General features: G+C 35.4%; 2 protein-coding genes across 7 annotated transcripts; one reads left to right on the top strand and one right to left on the bottom strand.

Annotated features, from left to right (window-relative positions):
* Nucleotides 1-3,953: 3,953 nt before the first annotated feature.
* On the bottom strand, nt 3,954-13,181 carry LOC106062365 (probable cytochrome P450 6a14). 6 transcript variants are annotated; one of them, XM_056034456.1, is made up of 8 exons: nt 12,139-12,246; nt 10,639-10,766; nt 10,258-10,525; nt 8,797-9,033; nt 7,448-7,745; nt 6,581-6,758; nt 5,614-5,759; nt 3,954-4,567 (listed from the first exon to the last, which is right to left on the bottom strand). In XM_056034456.1, exons 3-8 carry the CDS (start codon nt 10,428-10,430, stop codon nt 4,046-4,048), a joined length of 1,554 nt encoding a protein of 517 aa, XP_055890431.1. In that variant the 5' UTR covers nt 10,431-10,525; nt 10,639-10,766; nt 12,139-12,246; the 3' UTR covers nt 3,954-4,045. The 6 variants fall into 6 exon arrangements, with proteins under 6 accessions (XP_055890431.1, XP_055890430.1, XP_055890429.1 ...); XM_056034455.1 differs by lacking the exon at nt 12,139-12,246 and adding an exon at nt 13,044-13,181 and having other exon boundaries at nt 10,258-10,766; XM_056034454.1 differs by lacking the exon at nt 12,139-12,246 and adding an exon at nt 13,016-13,143 and having other exon boundaries at nt 10,258-10,766.
* LOC106074589 (cytochrome P450 3A24-like) lies at nt 13,130-21,862 on the top strand. Its single transcript, XM_056034439.1, has 6 exons — nt 13,130-13,311; nt 16,482-16,718; nt 17,399-17,696; nt 18,133-18,319; nt 18,441-18,598; nt 19,326-21,862. The coding sequence occupies exons 1-6, from the start codon at nt 13,130-13,132 to the stop codon at nt 19,848-19,850; spliced, it is 1,587 nt and encodes a 528-aa protein (XP_055890414.1). The 3' UTR covers nt 19,851-21,862.
* The last annotated feature ends 40 nt before the right edge of the window (nt 21,863-21,902 follow it).

Here is a 21,902-nt window from a genome sequence, read left to right as displayed (position 1 = left end):
TAAAAAAACTACAAAAATTTCGCGGCACATCACGAAGAGCAACAGTTGTTTTATAATAAAAAAGAAAAAAGATTTTATCCGTTTTTAAGTATCACATTTAATGTGAAGGGTGTGCCTGTTTTTGAGAGCAAATTCGATCTAATCGAGACTCCAGAGCCGACAAACAAATTCGCATTTCATCGTCTATTGTAAGAAGTCTTTCTCTTTTCTTAGACTTGATTTCAGTCAGTGCTGAAAATCCAAACTCACAAAACCATGAAGATGCAAATGGAAGAATTATTTTGATTGCTTTTAAACTGATTGCAGGATATAACTTGTTGATTGAAATCCAAAAGACATCCAGGCTTTTCTCGGCAAAACTTGACTTAAGAACTGCATCGTTTTTTAAATCTATGAGCTGTTCTGCTTCTTCAGTTGTCAGATTTGTAGCTTCATTGTTTCCAAATGGATAGCTGACCCATCCATATTCATTACTTCCAATTGTTGGAAAGTAATGCTGCAATGCTGACTGCAGGTGTGTCAAAGTGTCCAGAATTTCGGGGGTGATTTCTTCATTTGAAGCACATTCATTGTAAGTAGGAAAGCAGTCGAAGACTCCTTTCGAGATCTTACTTTGCCACAAAGACAATTTTTCCCCAAATGACTTCAGTTTTGAGGATGCAGTGATGATGGTTTCCGATGGTCCTTGAAGACTTAAATTCAATGATTTTAATTTATCAAATAAATCAGAGAGAAATGTCACCTTAACCCACCAGATCTCGTCATGAATTGAAAATCCAAAGTCTTTTTTTTTCAGCCTCCAAGAATGATATCAACTCGGTCTTGAGTTGGACGACACGTTTTAACACTTTTCCCCTGGAGAGCCAACGAACGTTGGTGTGATACAGGAGACATTTGTAGTCTGAGTCCATTGCTTCACAGAGCTGAGAGAAAAGTCGGGATGCAAGCGGTCGAGATTTGATGAAGTTTACAACTTCAATCACTTGGTCCAGAACAGACATCAAATCTTTCGGCAAAGATTTGAAGGCAAGAGCTTCTCTGTGGATCATGCAGTGAACAACTAATACATTTGGATTTTCTTGACGCACAAGAGTGACGAATCTCTTTCTATTTCCTTTCATGGAAGGACAGCCATCGGTGCAAACGCTGACACAGTTTCTCCACTGTAGTTTGAATAGCAAAATGTTTTCGTTCACCACTTTGAAAATATCTTCGCCTTTGGTCGTAGTTTGTAAGTCTTTTCAAAATAAGAATTTGTTGACACATTTTTCATCCTTTATGAACCGAATAAAAGCTAGCAGCTGGGCTTTGTCGCTAACGTCTGTGGATTCATCAACTTGAAGAGACTACAGCAGAGACACTTCATCGTCAGTCACGTCGAAGTGTTCGCAGATTTGATCTTGTAAATCTGACGATAAGTCTTCAATTCTGCGCGAGATAGTATCATTTGACAAAGGAACTTTTTTAATTTTTTCGGCGGCATCGTGTCCAAGAATAGTTTCAACAACTATTGCTAAAGCTGGTGCAATGACTGATTCAGCCTCTGTGTGTGCTTTCTTGCGTTTTGCTAATAACTGAGCTATATTATAACTTGCAATTAATCCCTTTTCTGGCAGCTTTAGGTAGTTCGTAAGTTTCTTAGCTTGTTTATTTTGTTGAGCCCTGATGTTTTCAAAGTATTCCTTCGGTTGCGCTTTTACAGCTGGATGTTTTGTTTCCATGTGTCTCTTCAATTTGCTTGGAACAAGCGCCTCATTCGACAGAGTTGCATTGCAGATCAGATAGAATGGCAATGGAGCATCTTCAGTTCCCGAAGATATGAAACCATATCCGATGTAATCTTCTTTGTACCTTCGTTTGGTTCCTTGCTTTTCATTTAACGCTTGCGCAGTTTCATTCTTGCTAACGTATTTCTCCATGGATAACAATGAATAATGCTTATTGAAAATTTGTTATTATTAAAATTCACCTAAACAATTTACATGAAACACAACGCTTATTATTTGTAATAGTAGGCTAGTACAGACTAACAAACACTTGCTTGTCTGTTTAAAGATTAAATGCTGGTTTATTCAAGTTAGATCGTCCATATATATATAGGCTTAAAAGGAATTCAATTACTCCCCCCCCCCTTATCTGTTAATGAGCACATTCTTTCAACATGCCAGCATGGTGGGTTACTGGGTTACACTAACAGGACGGGGCTGACAAAACAATAACATTTACTATCACATTATTATCGTAACCAATTGAAGAACTGACGTGAGTCTGCTAAGGCGGCCTACATTTGAGTCATTATAATAATATCTGTATAGTGGACAATGCCATAACGGCCATAACCTGAAGAGCTAACAACCCTTTCCGTCAATATGGAGCGACACACTACTATTACTGGTCATTGCAAATGGGGATGTCATCGCAACGTAAAAAAAAATTAATAGTAGGCAGATTGTGTAACGCTGCACTTGTGGCTTTCTGAAAACTCCCGCGGCACACCTGCAAATCTTCGGCGGCACACTAGTGTGCCGCGGCACACAGTTTGAGAAACACTGCCATATTGGCTTGAGCCATCCCCTACTGTCTCTGTTAGGTACTGATCCATGAACAGAAAGATTTGAACACTCTTTTATTCCACTTGCAGTCAGGGTGTTTCCATGCCATTTCGTCGTTGCTGAGAAGAACATGGGAGTGAGTCATCAAGCGCTGGGTGTACTGTAGGTTTTGTGTTCGCATCTATTTCACTGTTGTTACAAAAGTTATGCTGGGGTCGACAATTTTAATGGAACTGAATTTTTTTTTTTTTTGGACGAATAAAATGATCGTATTGTATCCACGGGATGCTGCCCAACCCTATCGATCACGTGACCACATTCCACTAATTGCCCTCCCCCGAGAGTAGGTGTGAACGTAATACATTAACCCTTTGCATTTGAGGATTGGACAGAGAGACGGGGCCATACTGACAACGTTGACAAAATAAGAACACAAAGTCAGAAATGAATTATATTTTTTGTTTCTTTTCTTTACTATTGAATGGCAAATGATTCATTTTTACATTTTTACATGTTGCATAATCCAAAGTTACATCATTTTTTTTATATTTTTTTTTTGCATTATTATATTTACATGATTGGTTTTTACATGATTTGTACATAATTGAATGTTAATTGAATTATTGGTACATTAATGATTGTGCACATGTAACGACAGACCTTGCGATCTTAGGTCACATAATGTAAATGAGCACACTGACCAGCCGCCTTTACTTTCCCCAACTAATGTCAGGTACTTCTTAGAGTTGGGGGGGGGGGGACAAACATCGCGAAATTTACATTCCTAGTTTTCATCGAAATTCAAATCCAAGATTTCCCCTCGCTTCGGAAACCAAACGTCTTTTCAGTCAGCTACCACGACGCTTTAAATGAAGAATTCATTCATAATTCCTTGTTACATAATTAATAACTACATAACCCATCGCTCTCATTGTTATCACGTGACAATAGGAACGCATAAAAAGAGGTGCAGATAAAGGTGTTAGAGATTAAGTTCTTATATTGACTTCATACTCAGGACCCAAGGACGTGCAATTTTCTATATTTATATTCCTTTGTTTAAAAAACAAAACAAAAAATAGTTTGGCGAAGTTTGAAGTCTGAGAGACAGGCGTTAGAGTTGTCTGTGTTCTCTGCATCATAAAGTTGAAAAAACATTCTCGTAGCCTTGAAATCCGTGTGCAAATGTGAGAACCATTGGATTTGTCAGCAGACCAGACAAAGTCATTCACATTTTCCTTTTTCAGAATAGCTCGGATACAGGGGCGGAATACTCGGGCTGGATTAACCATGACGTGAGGCAGTCTACCTTCTATTTTTAAACAATATTCATTTTGAATACGAAAACATAGGGGTTTATTGTTAAAATACTTTAAATGTAAGATTTAAAGTCATGCATGATATACAAGAAAATGACCCAATAGTCAGTGTTTCATAATTTACAATGTACGCTTATAGACATATACTAACAAGACAAAACATGTCTCAGTCATTTACAGCTTTCTGGCCTTGACTGCCAGTTGAATAGGCTTGTCTAGGACAACAAATCCTTGAAAAGATGTCTTTATCTCTCCGTCAGGTTTGGGTTCAGTTCTTTCATTCAGCTCAAACTTCACTTTCCTCAAGACATGAACCAAACAATATTTTAACTCTATGTAAGCTAATCTCATTCCTATACACTGGCGAGGTCCATAACCAAAAGGCATAAAGGTCATCGGGTCACGTTGGGCAACATTCTCTTCAGTGAATCTATCGGGATCGAATTTTTCAGGGTCGGGATAGTGTTTGGGATCTCTCATGATCATGTCCACAGGGATCGTAACACCGGCACCTTTGGGGATAGTGATGCTTCCATAGGTCCTGGTTTCTGCAGCTCTTCTGCTTACAATTGGAGCTGGTGGATGAAGTCTTAAAGTTTCATTCAGAACTTGCTCCATGTATTTGAGCTGCTGGATCTCTTCATACGTTGGAAGGTCAGAACTTACAACTTTTTCAATTTCTTCAAACACTTTTCTCTGAAAAAAGACAAAAAAAAAATGCGACACAGTTTTCCAAGAAATACATTTAATTGTTTTTTTTTTAACAACCCTGAATTAATTTCTTAAGCCATCATCACCATAATGAGACTTCATTGGAGTGTTGGCTTAAGAGACTCAAATCCTCTCCTGCTAAATCCCTGGACAGAAACCATATTGCTATGTATAACACCTCTAGGTCAAGAGCTTGTGGCTTCCTAGACCAATCAGTACAGAAATCAACAAGTTTGGGGCTGTCGTGGATTACACCAATCTATTTAAGGAATAGTAGTTCCTATCTCGTTAAGACGCCTTCCAAAGAGTATCAAAACTAGGAAACATTTTCTGAAAGTAATGTGTTATATCAATGAAGTGTAATGGACACTATTTTGCCCTTTTGTAGTTACAGAATGTAGTTGGTTTAGACCTTTACATTAAATACTTTGTTACGAAACGCGATTCAGCACTAGAGACAGGAGACTGCCTAGTGCTTAAACAATGTTAGAGTGATTGTTTTTCCAAATGGAAAGGATAAAAAGTGAGGGTAGACTTGCCCAGTTTTCTGAAGAGTTAAAGAAATGCAAGATCTATATGCCAACATTACAGGACTGGATGGAAAGACTCTTGATATTCTTAAGACCAAAGATGTCAAGACATGTGATACGTTACAGATTATAAGGAATCAAAACGTCCTATCGAACTCTCGCAAACATCAAAACACAAATTAGAAAACAATTCTGGAACAAAGTTTACAACTGTAATGTATTGTGTACGGTGGCTTACATATCTAAGAGAAAAGGGAGGACAATCAGACACAATAAGATTCTGCATACATAATAAAAATAAAATACAAGAACTTATCAAGGATCCTGAACTAAGAGTGACTGATTATAACTTAATGAGTGAAAACGACTGACAAACAGAGAATGGCGTCATGATTGTTAATGATTACTTTGTTTCAATATTGGAATGCATTATTTGAATTGAACCATCTAATATCGGGAACATTGTTTCTATCTTTAACACTCTCCACTTGGAATACTTACATCAATTTCTGGATATTTGGCCAGAAGATAGAAACACATTTGTAGTGTTGAGGCCGTTGTGTCAAATCCAGCAAAAATAATGAGCATAACTTGGCCCATAAGTTCCTCGTGTGACATGGTCTTGGGCAATTCCGTGGACTTCCCGTCTGTACAATATTGAAAAATAAAACTTTCATTTTAATTGTTTTTAATTCTGTTTTATTTTTCGTAAACTAGTTATTGAGAAACTAAATCATATAGGAGTCTGTCTGTGTGTTAGTCTGTGCTTGCAAAATTTAAGGATTATTACAAAATGCTATATAACTTCCTTACTATGACCTACATATTTTGTCACAAAGATAAGGCTTTGGTTTAGTAAGGGTTGACTCAATTTCTCTTTGTTAAGCTGTATCTCTTCAACTTATTGTGTCTGTGTAGTGGTGGAGAGATGTATGTGTTGACGTCGTTAACGAGTTGTCAATTTGTGTCTGCAGTGTAGCGCACTGAGTGGACAACTATTTGGAAGTTAAAAATTCTTTCCAATAACGTCTTATCTTTCGCCTCAAAACCGGACACAACAGAATGAGACAACTTATGTTCCAGAAGCTAAAAATTGGAACTAATGAAATCTGCCCTTGTTGAATGCCACCAGAAAATGCTGACTTCAAAACAGCTTTCTTTATAGAGAGAACCAACAAAACAGCCCTATAGAAAGAAAACTATCTGCCTGATTTGGAAACCACTGCGCAGTTCATCTCCTGTATTGGTCTAGTCATCTGAACGCTCTAACATAATTCTGAGAACGAGGAAGAAGAAAGAAATAGCAATAAGTCACAAAGACATGCTAGAACTTAAAGGTCAGATACATAAACAGTTCTCCAATGCTAGCAGCATATCAGTAAGTTCTTATGTCGACCTTGACTCAACGAATGAGCTACTGGCGGCATTTTAAAAAAAATGTTTAAAAGTAGGTATATAGGCTAGTGACCTGCAGTTTGGTTTTCTCCAGCTTGCTGTGCCAGTAGCAGGTTCTGTAAGAGGTCTGTGTAGTGCTGTTTGCCTTGACTTGTCAACAGTTTCCTTTCCTCCACGATTGAGTTGAGGACAGTCTGGAAATATTTGTCTGCATTTTCATCTACGCTGTCAAAAAGTGTCACTTTTAGTTTCTGTTCAACATAAAAAAACAAAATTATTTGTTGGTTTAAATTATTTGTTGGTTTAAATTATTTGTTGGTTTAAATTATTGGCTGCAGTGGGCCAGCGATATCATTCGATATAAACATGTTCCAAAATTATTGCTTTGAACACGATAGCAAGAGATTCTAAACGACATTTCAATACAGTCATAACAGATTTCAAGCATCAAGTTAGAGTCACAAAAGCTTTCAAACGTTATAAGGAGATATATGAATATAATCTCAAATATTAATTTTTGTAAAAGAAATCCAAAACATTCATTTGAATATGAAATCATTTTGGATATTTGAAATTCATAAGGATTTTTTTTTATAGATTACAGACATTTATTTGGATATTTTAAATTTCAAACATTTTTTTGATTGTATAACATTACAAATATTATTTTGGACATCTGTGATTTAAAACATTAATTTAGATATAGTCGAAGGTACTTAAAACAAAGACTATAAAATGTTGTAAAATAAAATTATGAAAAAGTTTTAAGAACTAAACTATTCAGCACATTTCTGTTAGGTCTGCATATAAGTAGCAGTCGTTAAAACACCTTAGCAAAGAGCAAAAAAAGGTCAACTTCAACTGACCTGTACGATAACCTTCCCTTAATAAAGTGCATTTTATAAACACTTCTAAACTATCCAACGACTTTAATGCTTACCTTGACAACAAATTTGTGTAACCATGGAAACATCATCATTGAAAGCATAATGAAGTTCATCAACTTTGAGTGAATTTTGAAAATTTTCTGGGAGTATGTGAGGAACTCGTCATCCTTCTTGCCCAGACAGTCCGTCCTCAGGCTGAGCGCTGTCCTGGCGATGATCTCACTCGTGAACTGGCTCATGACGTGCTTCATGGGCACCAGCTGGTCATCCCGAGCGTAAGTCTCCAACAGATTGCCCAACTTGATGGCCGACTCGTCGATGTAACGGCAGACGAATTTAATCTTTCCAGAACTAAAACATAGTCAAGTTCTGAACTAAAAGAAGGTCAAGTTCTGAACTAAAAGATAGTCAAGTTCTGATTTAAAAGAAGGTCAAGTTCTGAACTAAAAGATAGTCACGTTCTGAACTAAAAGATAGTCAAGTTATGAACTAAAAGATAATCAAGTTCTGAATTAAAAGATAGTCAAGTTCTGAACTAAAAGATAGTCAAGTTCTGAATTAAAAGATAGTCAAGTTCTGAACTAAAAGATAGTCAAGTTCTGAACTAAAAGATAGTAAAGTTCTAAACTAAAAGATAGTCAAGTTCTGAACTAAAAGATAGTAAAGTTCTAAACTAAAAGAAAGTCTAATTCAAAACTTAAACATGGATGGTTAAGCTCATAACTAAAAGATACTCAAGTTCAGTTAAGGACTAAAAGATTGTCAAGTTTACAACTAAAAGATTATATAGTCTAATTCAGTCACGTTCAGAACTAAAATATTGTCAATTAAAGGACTAAAAGATAGTCAAGTTTACAACAAAAAGATTATATAGTCTAGTACAGTCACGTGCAGCACTACAGGACGTTAAAGTTCATAATTATTAAATAGCCAGATTTATTCAAGCTTAGAACTAAAAAATAGTCAAATTCAGAACTAAACGATAGTCTCATAGTCTCGTTAAGAAATAAAAATTTTTTTTTTATTAATAGTTCATTCTCTTAGCAACAAAGTCATCACAATTAAATTGACATTAAGCTATATTTCAAGGTGTTTTTCCTTCCCAAAGATTGCCTGCTGGTACGATCATTGTTTTTTTTTTCTTTTGCCTAGTAAGTTTCCAACATATCCACTAGATTACTAGATCTTTCTTTGTGGCAAGTCTATCCCTAAACTGTCATCAAGGCAAACTATTCAATAGAATTAATGTATATAGGTACTGGGCTACCGAGGAAACATACTGAATGTTTGGCAGTAAGACCTAAAAGATAATATTTTCGGCCCCATGCAAATAAAGTGAAAAAAATAGGTAAAGTTGTGTTAAAGTAAAATCGAGACTATTTAAAAGTAGTTGCTTACAAACCTAAATGAAGGCGAAATCACGTGACGTATTCTCCTCCAATCGTGGCCGCCCAAGAAAAAGACGCCCTTTTCTACTGGAGAATTGGAAGCAATAAAGACGGTCCTGTCTACATAGTTGTTGAAGTCTTTGACCAGGACATTTCTCAGGAGGTCAATGTCTCGGGTCAGCAGTTGAAGCCCAGCAAAACTGAGTCCCACTGTGTCACCTTCTTCTACGAGGAGTCTTCCCATGGCCTTTCTGTTGAGGAAAAAAATAAAATGTTAAATTCTAGAATTCGTGCAATGTATTTTGTCAGGTACCAATGACATGATCTTCTTCACTCTTGGGTCATCAAGACCACCAAACAAAAACAATAGTTAAAGTGATATCAGATATATATCAGTCACATAAATAGCAGGTACCGATTTGGCATGTAACTGTAGCTGGTGACGGATTGCAATATACTACCAGGTCTTCTGATATGCGATCAGGCCTGTGGTCACAATAGTAATAATAATAATAATAATAATAATGCTTGTCTTAGAGTCCTAAGATTAACGAGGAATACAATATTTCCCGAGCTGCGACCTACATATTTAGCCTCAAATTGCGAAAGCATAACCATTGTCCGTCGGTGGTCGATTTTGATTTTTTTTTCGCCCTACTAGGACGTAATAGTCTTCACGTCCGAAACGTGTCAGAGAACATTTCAGATATTAACTATTCCAGATATTAACTATTTCAGATATTAACTATTTCAGATATTAACTATTCCAGATATTAACTATTTCAGATATTAACTATTTCAGATATTAACTATTCCAGATGTTAACTATTTCAGATATTAACTATTTCAGATATTAACTATTTCAGATATTAACTATTCCATATATTAACTATTTCAGATATTAACTATTTCAGATATTAACTATTTCAGATATTAACTATTTCAGATATTAACTATTTCAGATATTAACTATTTCAGATATTAACCGTACACTGTTATCCAGTGGTACAGGAGTACTGTATTGCATTTTCTATATAAAAACTAAAGCTTTTTAAGATGTTACTAATACTCCAGTGTCGTAATTAGGGGGGGGGGAGTACTGGGGAGGGGTCCAAATTTGAAAATCTCAGGCCCCCACTTGAGGTGGTCCCCCAAATAAGTGTCCATTTTTTTTACATTAAATATTAAGCCAATGCCATGTTTTCTTGCTATTCATGTTGTTATGGAAACTAGTGACCATGTTGCATTAATTCCACACATTAGACTTTAATATTTATTAAGTACAGATTCTCATGTCATGATGTCGAATGTCAAAATGCAGGAGCCCATAAAGAGGCCTTGCTACGCCACTGTAATGCTACCATATTCCTGTGTAGTTGATACAGATATTTTTTTAATAGAAGACACATCTTTGGTAATGATGTCACAAATGTGTAAAAGTAGGTCTTTAAAAAAGTGACCACTAGTATACTTACCCTAAGTCATCAAACACGTAGCGGCTTCGGTTGATGTGTTTGACTCCATACTTCTCCCAGTTCTCGCCGCCCTGTTTGTAAACCAAGTAGACCACAAGTCCGAGACAGACCGCAGTCAGATAGAAGGTGGCACCACCACAACAGCCTCCGGACTCTTGGGTTAATGTATCCATAGCAACATCAATTTATTTTTCTGTCAAAGTAGATCTAGATCTAGATTCGAATAACACTTCTTACTTCTGGTAAGATTCAGTCTCCAATATGAACTCTACTAGAAATGTGAACAAATACTTTTACATTTAGAAATGAACAGAATATCCGCTGTTTTTATAGTAGGCACACAGCGGTGAGATCAATGATGAAACTACACACTTGCGTTACCTGATATGGATAGTGCACTAACTGCACTTGAGCACAGATTGTAATACCCGCAATCAGAGCGTGCATGTGTCTTTCCTGTCAAGTCTTCCTTGGTCCCCTTTCCATATATGGGTAGTCAATATCTGCACCTTTACAGAAAATCTAACAGCTGATTATGCTACAGCTGCAAGATAGACAACTCCAAATAAAGATAGAGATGAAATGCGAACTTTGGCTTATTTCATGTTTGTCTATTATCATTGACGACTTGACATGATAAGTTTATTAAAATTGTTATGACCGGAAGTGGTAATGCATATAAGCATGTAAAGGCTTGCAATTGGAATCTAAATCAGTAACCTTCGGGGAGTAGGGTGTCCTTAGGACTAAGGACTTAGAAAAGGAAAATTCTGAATCCAAACTCTGATGCCTTGCAGCGATACCCAAATATGGGAAAGACTTCGGAAATCAACCTTGAGGTAAAATCAAAATCAAATCCCTAAGGCGACCTCCAGCACACAGTGCTACTGTCAGAGCCTGCCGCTGACCTCACTCTGTATCGGCATTTGCCATTTTCTTGGACACATCAGTTACGTGAAGAAGGCGTAACTTCTGTGTGGGCGACATCGTTCCGACCATGACTAATGCTCAGGCTTTCATCTCATTTCTATGAGATGATCCATATTCGCTTGGCGATGTAAAAAATGCCATGGTATAGGATAAAATGAAACCTTTCATGAATTCAATGTGCCCCCATTAGAAATCTCTGTTGATAATATATAACATGTAGAATTTACTTGTAAAATAGTCTAATTAATATTTTTTATTAGTAACTCCAATTATCTTTAGTACCGTATTGCATTTCTTTGTTTGAAGTAGACCTAGATCTATAATCTTTACAAGAAATTTAAAAACAAGAAATGTTTAGTAAAAATATATAATGATTAAAACAAAAAACTACGCTTTTATTGAAAGGGACTTAAAAGTAGAAAATATCTCCCTTTAGCATAGTATTTCTCAATGAAAAACTAATTTAATTTATTACGATTAATTGATTAACTAATATGTTCATTTGTTATTGATTCATATGTTGTCATCGAATATGAGCTTGTATGCAAAATTTGATGACGAGCGGATGTGTAGAGGTGGTCGATAATTCGGTTGTGAGAATCCGATTCCAAACATACATGAAAGACAAAAGCCCAGAGCGAGTGACTCTTAGTGTTCTGATAATGTTCAGTTTCTTAAAAAAAAAAATAAACAGACTTTGAACGTGAGAACAGCAATGGCAAAATACTAATGGTAAAGCGATAATTAGCTAAAGGCCTAGAGTTCAAATCTTCGTAGAATAACAGAAAGTGAAAATAGTGTTCTATGCAAACATTAAGTAATGAGCATGCATCCTTGTGTTTACCAAACAGAACCAATACGCCTAGGTAGAGACTCGGTATACAACTCTTTACTTCTGGTAGAAACAGACCTAAGCACACAAAGTAGCGGATACACACCACACGGCCTTACCAAATGTAATGAAATACATAGTACTAAAGGACAAAAGTAACAAACACACAATAGATAAAGTTCAGGATGTTTCTCTGATGTAAGGAGTCACCACAATGGCGTGGGGTTGGTAAAGGCTGAGAAAGAAGGTCAATATGTATAACTATGTGTGACCTACTTTGAGAGACTACTCCGCTGTGAGGCTCAGTGTGTTATCTGGTGTCGAGCTATCAAACCGTGTGTAAACAAGCCAGTGTTGTTACACAGTGATGTGTTGATCCTTCATCAAAGTGTGTAGACTCATGATTTTTATTTTAAATTGGTGTGATACTTTGGCTAATTAAAAGATTTAATTTTATGTTTAACTGACTTGGCTATTGGAATTGATTTGTACACCTATATTGATTGAATACTTGGCCTGGATCTAGCGACATTCACGTTGTTATTCTCTGCTCCTTCGTTGTGTACTTTTAAACAGTCGACACAGTTGAGGTGTGTTTACAGAGAATAGTTCTTTGATTTCATTCTTATCATTATATGTAGTGCACTCATTTATACTTATATATAATTAAAGAAAAACAACTCTGACTATTGAATAATACTCCCATAGAATAGATGCTCTTTATATTGTAAGCACATTGACACAGTCGATCGTAATGACAGAAATGGAACTAGAAACACTAGCTAATCTTACAGACATTTTAGTCAGACTTAGAAACCAGAAATATGTTTAGCTGTGACCAACAGGTCCTTTTAGAAAAAGGTCACTTTAGGTTGTGTTTGACCCACATATACCGTCAAATTCTGCTATTAAAACATTTGTTTTAATTTGACGGTAAACTAAATCTTGTAATAGGAAATAAATGCTCATAGTTCTAGCATGTTTAAAAGACATTACCTGCATGACTCTCGTGTATAATACCCACATTCCAGGGAGGTCCAATAAACTTTATACTATTTCTGTTTTTCGTGTTTCTGTGTGTCGTAGTAAGGGTCTTAATTTGAGACGACAATGGTCAACCTGCTTCAGTCTTGGCTCCCTTGTTGCATGTCCAGCGTGCCCAGTTATCTTTTAAGTCTCTTACTTCTGCTGGTCACCTACTTCCTCTACTCTTACCTGACCAATAGAAAGTCATGGGAAAGTTACGGAGTCGAACAGGTGTCTCTGGGAAAACTGGCCTTGACAGACTTTAGGTAAGCAACAAATGTTCACAAAATATATTTACTTCGCTTTTTATTTTGTAATAACATTTTTGTTAAAGTTTCAGTTTGACTGTGAAACGCAATTTTCCATAAATATGAAAAAAAAGGGGGGGGGGGCAACTTGGTCCCCGTCAAGTAAAAAAAAACTAAGCTCGTATATTTTGTGTTTTTGTCAAAGTTGAACTAGCGCTATATATGTCCAGTACAGCGACCACCTCTCTCTTTTTTAAAAGCTGAAGTGATATCAATGATGTCTTAAATTTCCAATAATAAATAACAGACCAATAGGTTTCCAGTTTAAGATCCTCGGGTTCAAGGTTTAATGCTCGGCGTCTCAACCACTACGCAGCCTAAATTTGTTTACTGCAAAAAATTATACTTGACAAACATTTTTTAAACGTGAGTCAAACTTTTAAACTTGAGCCAAAACTTTTAAACTTGAGCCAAACTTTTAAACTTGAGCCAAAACTTTTAAACTTGAGCTAAACTTTTAAACTTAAGCCACAGTTTTTAACTCAAGTAAAAGGTCTTCACGTGGGCTAGACTTGTTTACTTGATCCAAATATATTTACTCCATTTAATTTATTTCATTTCAATATTTGCACTTAGGTTAAACTTGTGCACTTTAAGAATTTTCATGTCTGCCGTGCTAGTAAATTCCAAGATTTCTGTTGAAATGTTTTGTGTAACATTGCAATTCTACTGTTAGTAGTTTTTGATAAATCCTAATTAAAAATATATAATCCCTTGGTCTTACAAAGTCTTTGTCACATAAACAAATCGATTTACAGTTGACGTCATGACTTCAATAACATCGTAGAGTGTATTCAAACTTTTAAAACAACCTAACTATTAACACATCCTAACTATTAAAACATCCTAACTATTAAAACACCCTTACTATTAAAACACCCTCGCTATTAAAACATCCTAACTATTCAAACATCCTAACTATTAAAACACCCTCACTATTAAAAAATCCTCACTATTAAAACATCCTCACTATTAAAACATCCTAACTATAAACACATCCTAACTATTAAAACATCCTAACTATTAAAACACCCTTACTATTAAAACATCCTAACTATAAACAGATCCTAACTATTAAAACACCCTAACTATTAAAACACCCTCACTATTAAAACATCCTAACTATTAAAACACTCTCACTTTTAAAACACCCTCACTATTAAAACACCCTAACTATTAAAACATCCTCACTATTAAAACACCCTAACTATTAAAACATCCTTACTATTTAAACACCCTAACTATTAAAATATCCTCACTATTAAAACACCCTAACTATTAAAACATCCTAACTATTAAAACATCCTAACTATTAAAATATCCTCACTATTAAAACACCCTCACTATTAAAACACCCTCACTATTAAAACACCCTCACTATTAAAACACCCTCACTATTAAAACATCATCACTATTAAAACACCCTCACTATTAAAACACCCTTACTATTAAAACACCCTCACTATTAAAACATCCTAACTATTAAAACACCCTCACTTTTAAAACACCCTCACTATTAAAACACCCTAATTATTAAAACATCCTCACTATTAAAACACCCTAACTATTAAAACATCCTAACTATTAAAACACCCTCACTATTAAAACACCCTCACTATTAAAACATTCTAACTATTAAAACATCCTAACTATATAAACACCCTCACTATTAAAACATCTCACTATTAAAACACCCTCACTATTAAAACACCATCACTATTAAAACACCCTAACTATTAAAACATCTTAACTATTAAAACACCCTCACTATTAAAACATCCTAACTATTAAAACATCCTAACTATTAAAACACCCTCACTATTAAAACACCCTCACTATTAAAACACCCTAACTATTAAAACATCCGCACTATTAAAACACCCTAACTATTAAAACATCCTTACTATTTAAACACCCTAACTATTAAAATATCCTCACTATTAAAACACCCTAACTATTAAAACATCCGCACTATTAAAACACCCTAACTATTAAAACATCCTTACTATTTAAACACCCTAACTATTAAAATATCCTCACTATTAAAACACCCTCACTATTAAAACACCCTCACTATTAAAACACCCTCACTATTAAAACACCCTCACTATTAAAACACCCTCACTATTAAAACACCATCACTATTAAAACACCCTCACTATTAAAACACCCTTACTATTAAAACACCCTCACTATTAAAACATCCTAACTATTAAAACACCCTCACTTTTAAAACACCCTCACTATTAAAACACCCTAGCTATTAAAACATCCTCACTATTAAAACACCCTAACTATTAAAACATCCTAACTATTAAAACACCCTCACTATTAAAACACCCTCACTATTAAAACATTCTAACTATTAAAACATCCTAACTATATAAACACACTAACTATTAAAACACCCTCACTATTAAAACACCCTCACTATTAAAACATTCTAACTATTAAAACATCCTAACTATATAAACACACTCACTATTAAAACATCTCACTATTAAAACACCCTAACTATTAAAACATCCTTACTATTAAAACACCCTAACTATTAAAACATTATAACTATTAAAACACCCTCACTATTAAAACACCCTCACTATTAAAACATCCTAACTATTAAAACATCCTAACTATTAAAACACCCTCACTATTAAAACACCCTCACTATTAAAACACCCTCACCCTCAGAGGGGCTACGTAAATTTATATATGATATATCTATATATATTTTTCGATATTTTTACAAAGGTTATATCAACTCACTCTGTCTGTCACTCTGTCTGTCTGTTCTGATAAGGCTTAAGCCCACAAGTTTGATATCAGGTTGTTCCCTTTAAAATCAAATATACATTTAAAAAGCGATCACCCAGATACCCCGTTTTTTCTCCCCTTTTCCGACTGGTCCAGACAAGTGATAGGATCATAGCGTATTAAGAACGCTAAAAGCATGAAATTGCGATAGTTCTATTACAGTACAAACTAATTCATACACATTAATATTAGCTTTTTTTTTTAATAGTATTTTTTTTTATTTTACTTGTTAAATAAGTAGTTATGACATATATACATCAAATACTAATTTCTTATGATTGCTTGTAATTTGTGTTTTGCTTTTTAAAATACAGACAAGCTGTGGTGCAGCTCATAGAGAGTCACGGTGACACTATAGGCATACATAGAGGTCGGATGACGCTCCTCACGCGCGACCTTGACCTTCTCAAACACGTGTTGGTCAAAGATTTCAACAACTTTGTGAACAGGCTTCCCATCATGACCACGACTTCCGCCCTTGAGACCGGCGTGTTCTTTTTAAACGATTATGATTGGAAGAGAGTGAGACACGTGATTACGCCATCATTCACGTGAGTAAACATATACCATCAATTTAGCTTTACCCACTATTGGTCTGTTGTGAAACTGAAGATTTCGAATCCCTCTTTTTTTTCTAAACCGCACTCTCTGTCGCTGTGAAAGTTACGTGGGGTAACTCTAGTCCGACTTGAAATAAAAGTGTCATCTTTCCATGACTTTCTCATCGAGGGTTAGACAGTCGGCGTCCTTGCGTGTCCCGCATGGTTGGGCGACGAAGAGAATGATATATAATATAATAGATAGGCAGACAAATACATCTCTATTCAATTACTGACTTTAAAAGCATTGTGATAATAAATGTGTTTTAAAACGAATAAAAGTAAATTCTGGTGAATCACGTGATACTTTTGTAGACAAGCTAAAATCTTGGCATTCAAATGTAAGTAGGTCTGATGATTTGTACTCAAAATTTGCCACTCGTCTTTATTAGTACTAAATTTTAGTAACTTTTTGACCTCTAGTTCTAAAAATAATCTTTACGATTATTTGGTCATATAAAAACATTGAAACGTTCTTAGCCATAAAATCAGAAATTAGCATATTGACCATTTCTTTTGTCAAGTATAATAAATCTTTGTTCACTTTTATTCTTTCCGAGTCAATGAACAGAAGAACGAGACATTAATTTGGATTTAGGTTTACAATACGTAATGAGGTTTGTTGTCCACAGCACAACCAAATTAAAGCAGGTGGCATCCAACATTGAGGAATCTGCCCGTAAGCTGACCAACGTTCTGGAAGAATATGCCAAAAAGGGCGACTTGGTCCCAATCAAGTACATAGCTGGTCAGTTTACAAGCGAGGTCATTGCCCGGTCTGCTTTTGGCTTCAAGACGGACTGCATAGGCAAAGAGGACGATGAGTTTACAGGTCATGCCAAGAAGATGCTGAGAATTCGAGGAGGCGTCATGTCCGTGGTCATGAGGATCATGTTCCAGTTCAAGTGGATACAGAACTTCCTGGTCAAGGTCAGTATTAGGGTCACACTCATGGGTAGTGCCAAAAGAATAATTTAGAATTTATTAGTATGTAAAAACGAACTAATATTCATTTCCTGGCACTACCATGGTCGAGTTTCGTTAGAGACAAAACAAAATTCATTGCAGCCCCTGTAACATGATGTGGCAGGTCTACAGCAGTACCGCCTTCTGACCGGCGAAGAGAATCTTCTTAGGAATGTTAAGGGTCTTGAAGGTATTTGTGAGGTCAGTTGCCACTATCCCATCGGTTGATGTAACAACAGGGTATTTTTTTTTATTTTAGACAACTTCCATAACCACTTTAATCTCTATTATTATTATTATTATTTATTCATTCATTTAAACTCCCATGATGCCATACTCTTCAATAAACAGTTCCGCTTATTCAATGGGTTTTTATTTTGGCCCCTATTTCTTTCTGCAGAAAGTTGGCATCACATTGCTCGACCAAGCCGATCCTGATTCTGACAGATACTTTGACACTATACTACGAAGAACTGTGGCCGAAAGACAAGAACTTTCTAGCCTGGGAAAACTCATGCCGAACGATCTGCTGCAAAGTTTAATCTCAGCGAAAGAAGAAGGCGACAGGGAAGCGGCTTCATTTTCTGGTCAGTCTTCAACTTACGCAATGTCTATACTTTGAATATAAAATAAAAATTAAACTTTTTTCGAAAACAAAGATGAGTAATCAAAGAGAAATATGATTATCTTATTTTCTAATGCTCTTAGAACATGCTGATGGTGTCACGTGGGAGAAGCTGCCTAAAACAATGTCAGAAAGGGAACTGATTGGTCAGTCTATGCTGATCATCTTTGCTGGATTTGAGACAACAGCCACGACACTGCAGCTGGCTCTGTATTTGTTAGCCCAACATCCAGATATCCAGGTAAATAAAAGCACTCATTTTTGTTATGTTTATAAACTTTATGTTTCTTTAGTTACGTTTATAAACTTTATGGTTTTTTAGTTATGTTTATAAACGTTATGTTTCTTTTGTTATGTTTATAAACTTTATGTTTCTTTCATTATGTTTATAAACTTTCTGTTTCTTTCATTATGTTTATAAACTTTATGTTTCTTTCATTATGTTTATAAACTTTATGTTTCTTTCACGTGCCCTTCCAAACTGTAATGTGTTTTTTCCCTAGACCAAGATTTATTACTTAGAATAAAGTTTGATAGAAAGGTCAATAGATTTGAACATGATTCACCTTTACCTATCCGTTAGTCTGTTGAACCGCTGAGGCACCCATATAAGATCTGTTCGTTGTCTTTCTCCATTCCTCCCTATCTATTGTTGTTAATAGAATTTCTTTCAATGTCAGGCCTGTCCATTCTTTTATATAGTCTTCCTCTTCTTTTTTTTTCCTGGTATTGTTCCCTGAAGGAATGTCTTTGCGTGTCCTGAGGACATTGTAATATGTCCATAGAGTTTTAAGCTTGCGTTTTTTGACAGTAGTTAGCAGGCAGGCCATCTTGGGATACAATGGCTGTATTATTCTTTTTCTAATCTCTTCATTTGTGATGCGGTCTTTGTCATTCTGCAATCTAAAACGTTATTGCTAAATCTAATATATATATATATATATAACTTTCTTGTCTTAATTTAACAGGAGAAAGTCTACCAAGAGATCCTAGAGACAGTTCAGTCTGACACTCCAACCTACGAAGAACTGGGTCATCTCAAATACATGGAACAGGTAATCAATGAAACTCTACGGCTCTATCCACCAGCCCCTATTTCATCCAGAGTCGCTGCAGATACTTATCACTACAAAAACATTGTTATCCCAAAAGGCGCTTCCATCATCATCGCCAAGGACGCCATCATGAGGGATCCCAAAAATTTTCCCGAGCCCTCGAAATTCGACCCCGAGAGGTTTTCCGAGGAGAACAAATCCAGCAGGGACTTAATGACATTCCTGCCTTTTGGCCACGGCCCTCGCCAGTGCATCGGGATGAGGCTGGCCTATCTGGAGCTGAAGCTCGGCTTGGTGCACGTGCTGAGGAAGATCAAGTTTGTTCTTAGCGAGAGGACACATCCGAAAGTCGGCGAAGAGCTGAAGACTCGTTTTCAGGGCATCATTATCACAGACAAGCCCATACAACTAGAGGTACACTTGAGACAAGCAAATTAACAGTTATTATTATTATTATTGCTATTATTATTATTGCAAGTGCATAATGTTTGAGCATAAAATTATAGAAACTCTACCGCAATCTAATTCAACCAGACACTTCTCGTGTATTTCAAAATCGCACATTGATCAAACAGAATGTGAAATACATTTTACACATAGAAAAACAAAAACTTTTCGTATCGGAGATTTTGTTTTTGTCATAGACATAAATAAATATAGACTGGCCGAAGGAAGTAACTTAATGTAACTTGAAAACATGTACATCTATTGTATTCGGATGTTGTAGTTATGGAAAGTTGCATGATCTTCATTCTTAGAGATTAAACAAAACTATTGTAATACTTATATAGGTTATGGCTGAAATAGATATGAGTACTTAACTTTTATACTGCTCATAAATGCTGTATAATAAAGTGCACAAAATTGCAAGTCACAAATTTTCGTTTCATAAAACTCTTTAATCGGCCAGTCTATATTTATTTATGTCTATGGTTTTTGTACTTTTTACCTCATGATGAAAATAGAAAACTATGGTGCGCCAGAGGGGAGGTGAGAAAAAAACTTTTTGAATTGTTCTCACAACGTTGTCACCAGAAAGATGATATGTTGTTATTGTGTTCTATGTAGTGTGTCTGTACTGTGTCAAGATGATATGTCGTTATTGTGTTCTATGTAGTGTGTCTGTACTGTGTCAAGATGATATGTTGTTATTGTGTTCTATGTAGTGTGTCTGTACTGTGTCAAGATGATATGTTGTTATTGTGTTCTATGTAGTGTGTCTGTACTGTGTCAAGATGATATGTTGTTATTGTGTTCTATGTAGTGTGTCTGTACTGTGTCAAGATGATATGTCGTTATTGTGTTCTATGTAGTGTGTCTGTACTGTGTCAAGATGATATGTTGTTATTGTGTTCTATGTAGTGTGTCTGTACTGTGTCAAGATGATATGTTGTTATTGTGTTCTATGTAGTGTGTCTGTACTGTGTCAAGATGATATGTTGTTATTGTGTTCTATGTAGTGTGTCTGTACTGTGTCAAGATGATATGTTGTTATTGTGTTCTATGTAGTGTGTCTGTACTGTGTCAAGATGATATGTCGTTATTGTGTTCTATGTAGTGTGTCTGTACTGTGTCAAGATGATATGTCGTTATTGTGTTCTATGTAGTGTGTCTGTAATGTGTCAAGATGATATGTTGTTATTGTGTTCTATGTAGTGTGTCTGTACTGTGTCAAGATGATATGTTGTTATTGTGTTCTATGTAGTGTGTCTGTACTGTGTCAAGATGATATGTTGTTATTGTGTTCTATGTAGTGTGTCTGTACTGTGTCAAGATGATATGTTGTTATTGTGTTCTATGTAGTGTGTCTGTACTGTGTCAAGATGATATGTTGTTATTGTGTTCTATGTAGTGTGTCTGTACTGTGTCAAGATGATATGTAGTTATTGTGTTCTATGTAGTGTGTCTGTACTGTGTCAAGATGATATGTAGTTATTGTGTTATATGTAGTGTATCTGTAGTGCGTCAAGTACATCATACACTTTTGTAGTGTTATGATAAACATTAAATATCGTCTGACTAAAATGTCTTGGCTATAATATATTATTATTTTGTGTAAAAATAAGAGAAACTTTACTCTCGACTTTGTTTCTGCTAATGCTTTTCTAAATGATTAGAATTTTATTTCTTTGAATCAAACCTTCCAAACCTGAACTTTAACATCAATATTCAAAGGATACTCATTCAATTTACTGGAATTGGTTGATCATGCAATCGATAATATTTTTTAAAATTTTACAATGTGTCAAACAATGTTATGATGTGTGTGTGTGTAGCACTGTGTGGTGAGTCTGTGTGTGTGTGACAATACAGAGAAAAGATATTTTTGGAAATCTTTATTTTAAGACTTACGAGAATGTGTCTGCTGTAAAAAAAATTCTCATTATATACACACAATGTACTATCTAAACAGAAAAAAATACAATTGTTCAATAAATTCTGAACTACAATTCATTTTTTTTATTGTACTATCAAACGTTATCACTTAGT

The sequence above is a fragment of the Biomphalaria glabrata genome, chromosome 7 (genome assembly GCF_947242115.1).
Source record: "Biomphalaria glabrata chromosome 7, xgBioGlab47.1, whole genome shotgun sequence".
In the NCBI taxonomy this organism is placed as follows: Eukaryota; Metazoa; Mollusca; class Gastropoda; family Planorbidae; genus Biomphalaria; species Biomphalaria glabrata.
Note: the sequence above shows the minus strand (reverse complement) of the source record. Positions and strands in the feature narration are given on the sequence as shown.

Excerpts from the sequence above, each read along its gene's own strand:
- LOC106062365 (XM_056034455.1), bottom strand. The coding sequence starts at position 10,430 with ATGGATACATTAACCCAAGAGTCCGGAGGCTGTTGTGGTGGTGCCACC. Across the intron at positions 9,034-10,257 it reads TACGTGTTTGATGACTTAGG|AAAGGCCATGGGAAGACTCC; the intron begins GTAAGTATACTA and ends TTTCCTCAACAG. Across the intron at positions 5,760-6,580 it reads TGGAGAAAACCAAACTGCAG|ACGGGAAGTCCACGGAATTG; the intron begins GTCACTAGCCTA and ends AATATTGTACAG.
- LOC106074589 (XM_056034439.1), top strand. The coding sequence starts at position 13,130 with ATGGTCAACCTGCTTCAGTCTTGGCTCCCTTGTTGCATGTCCAGCGTG. Across the intron at positions 13,312-16,481 it reads CTGGCCTTGACAGACTTTAG|ACAAGCTGTGGTGCAGCTCA; the intron begins GTAAGCAACAAA and ends TTTAAAATACAG. Across the intron at positions 18,599-19,325 it reads CCCAACATCCAGATATCCAG|GAGAAAGTCTACCAAGAGAT; the intron begins GTAAATAAAAGC and ends TTAATTTAACAG.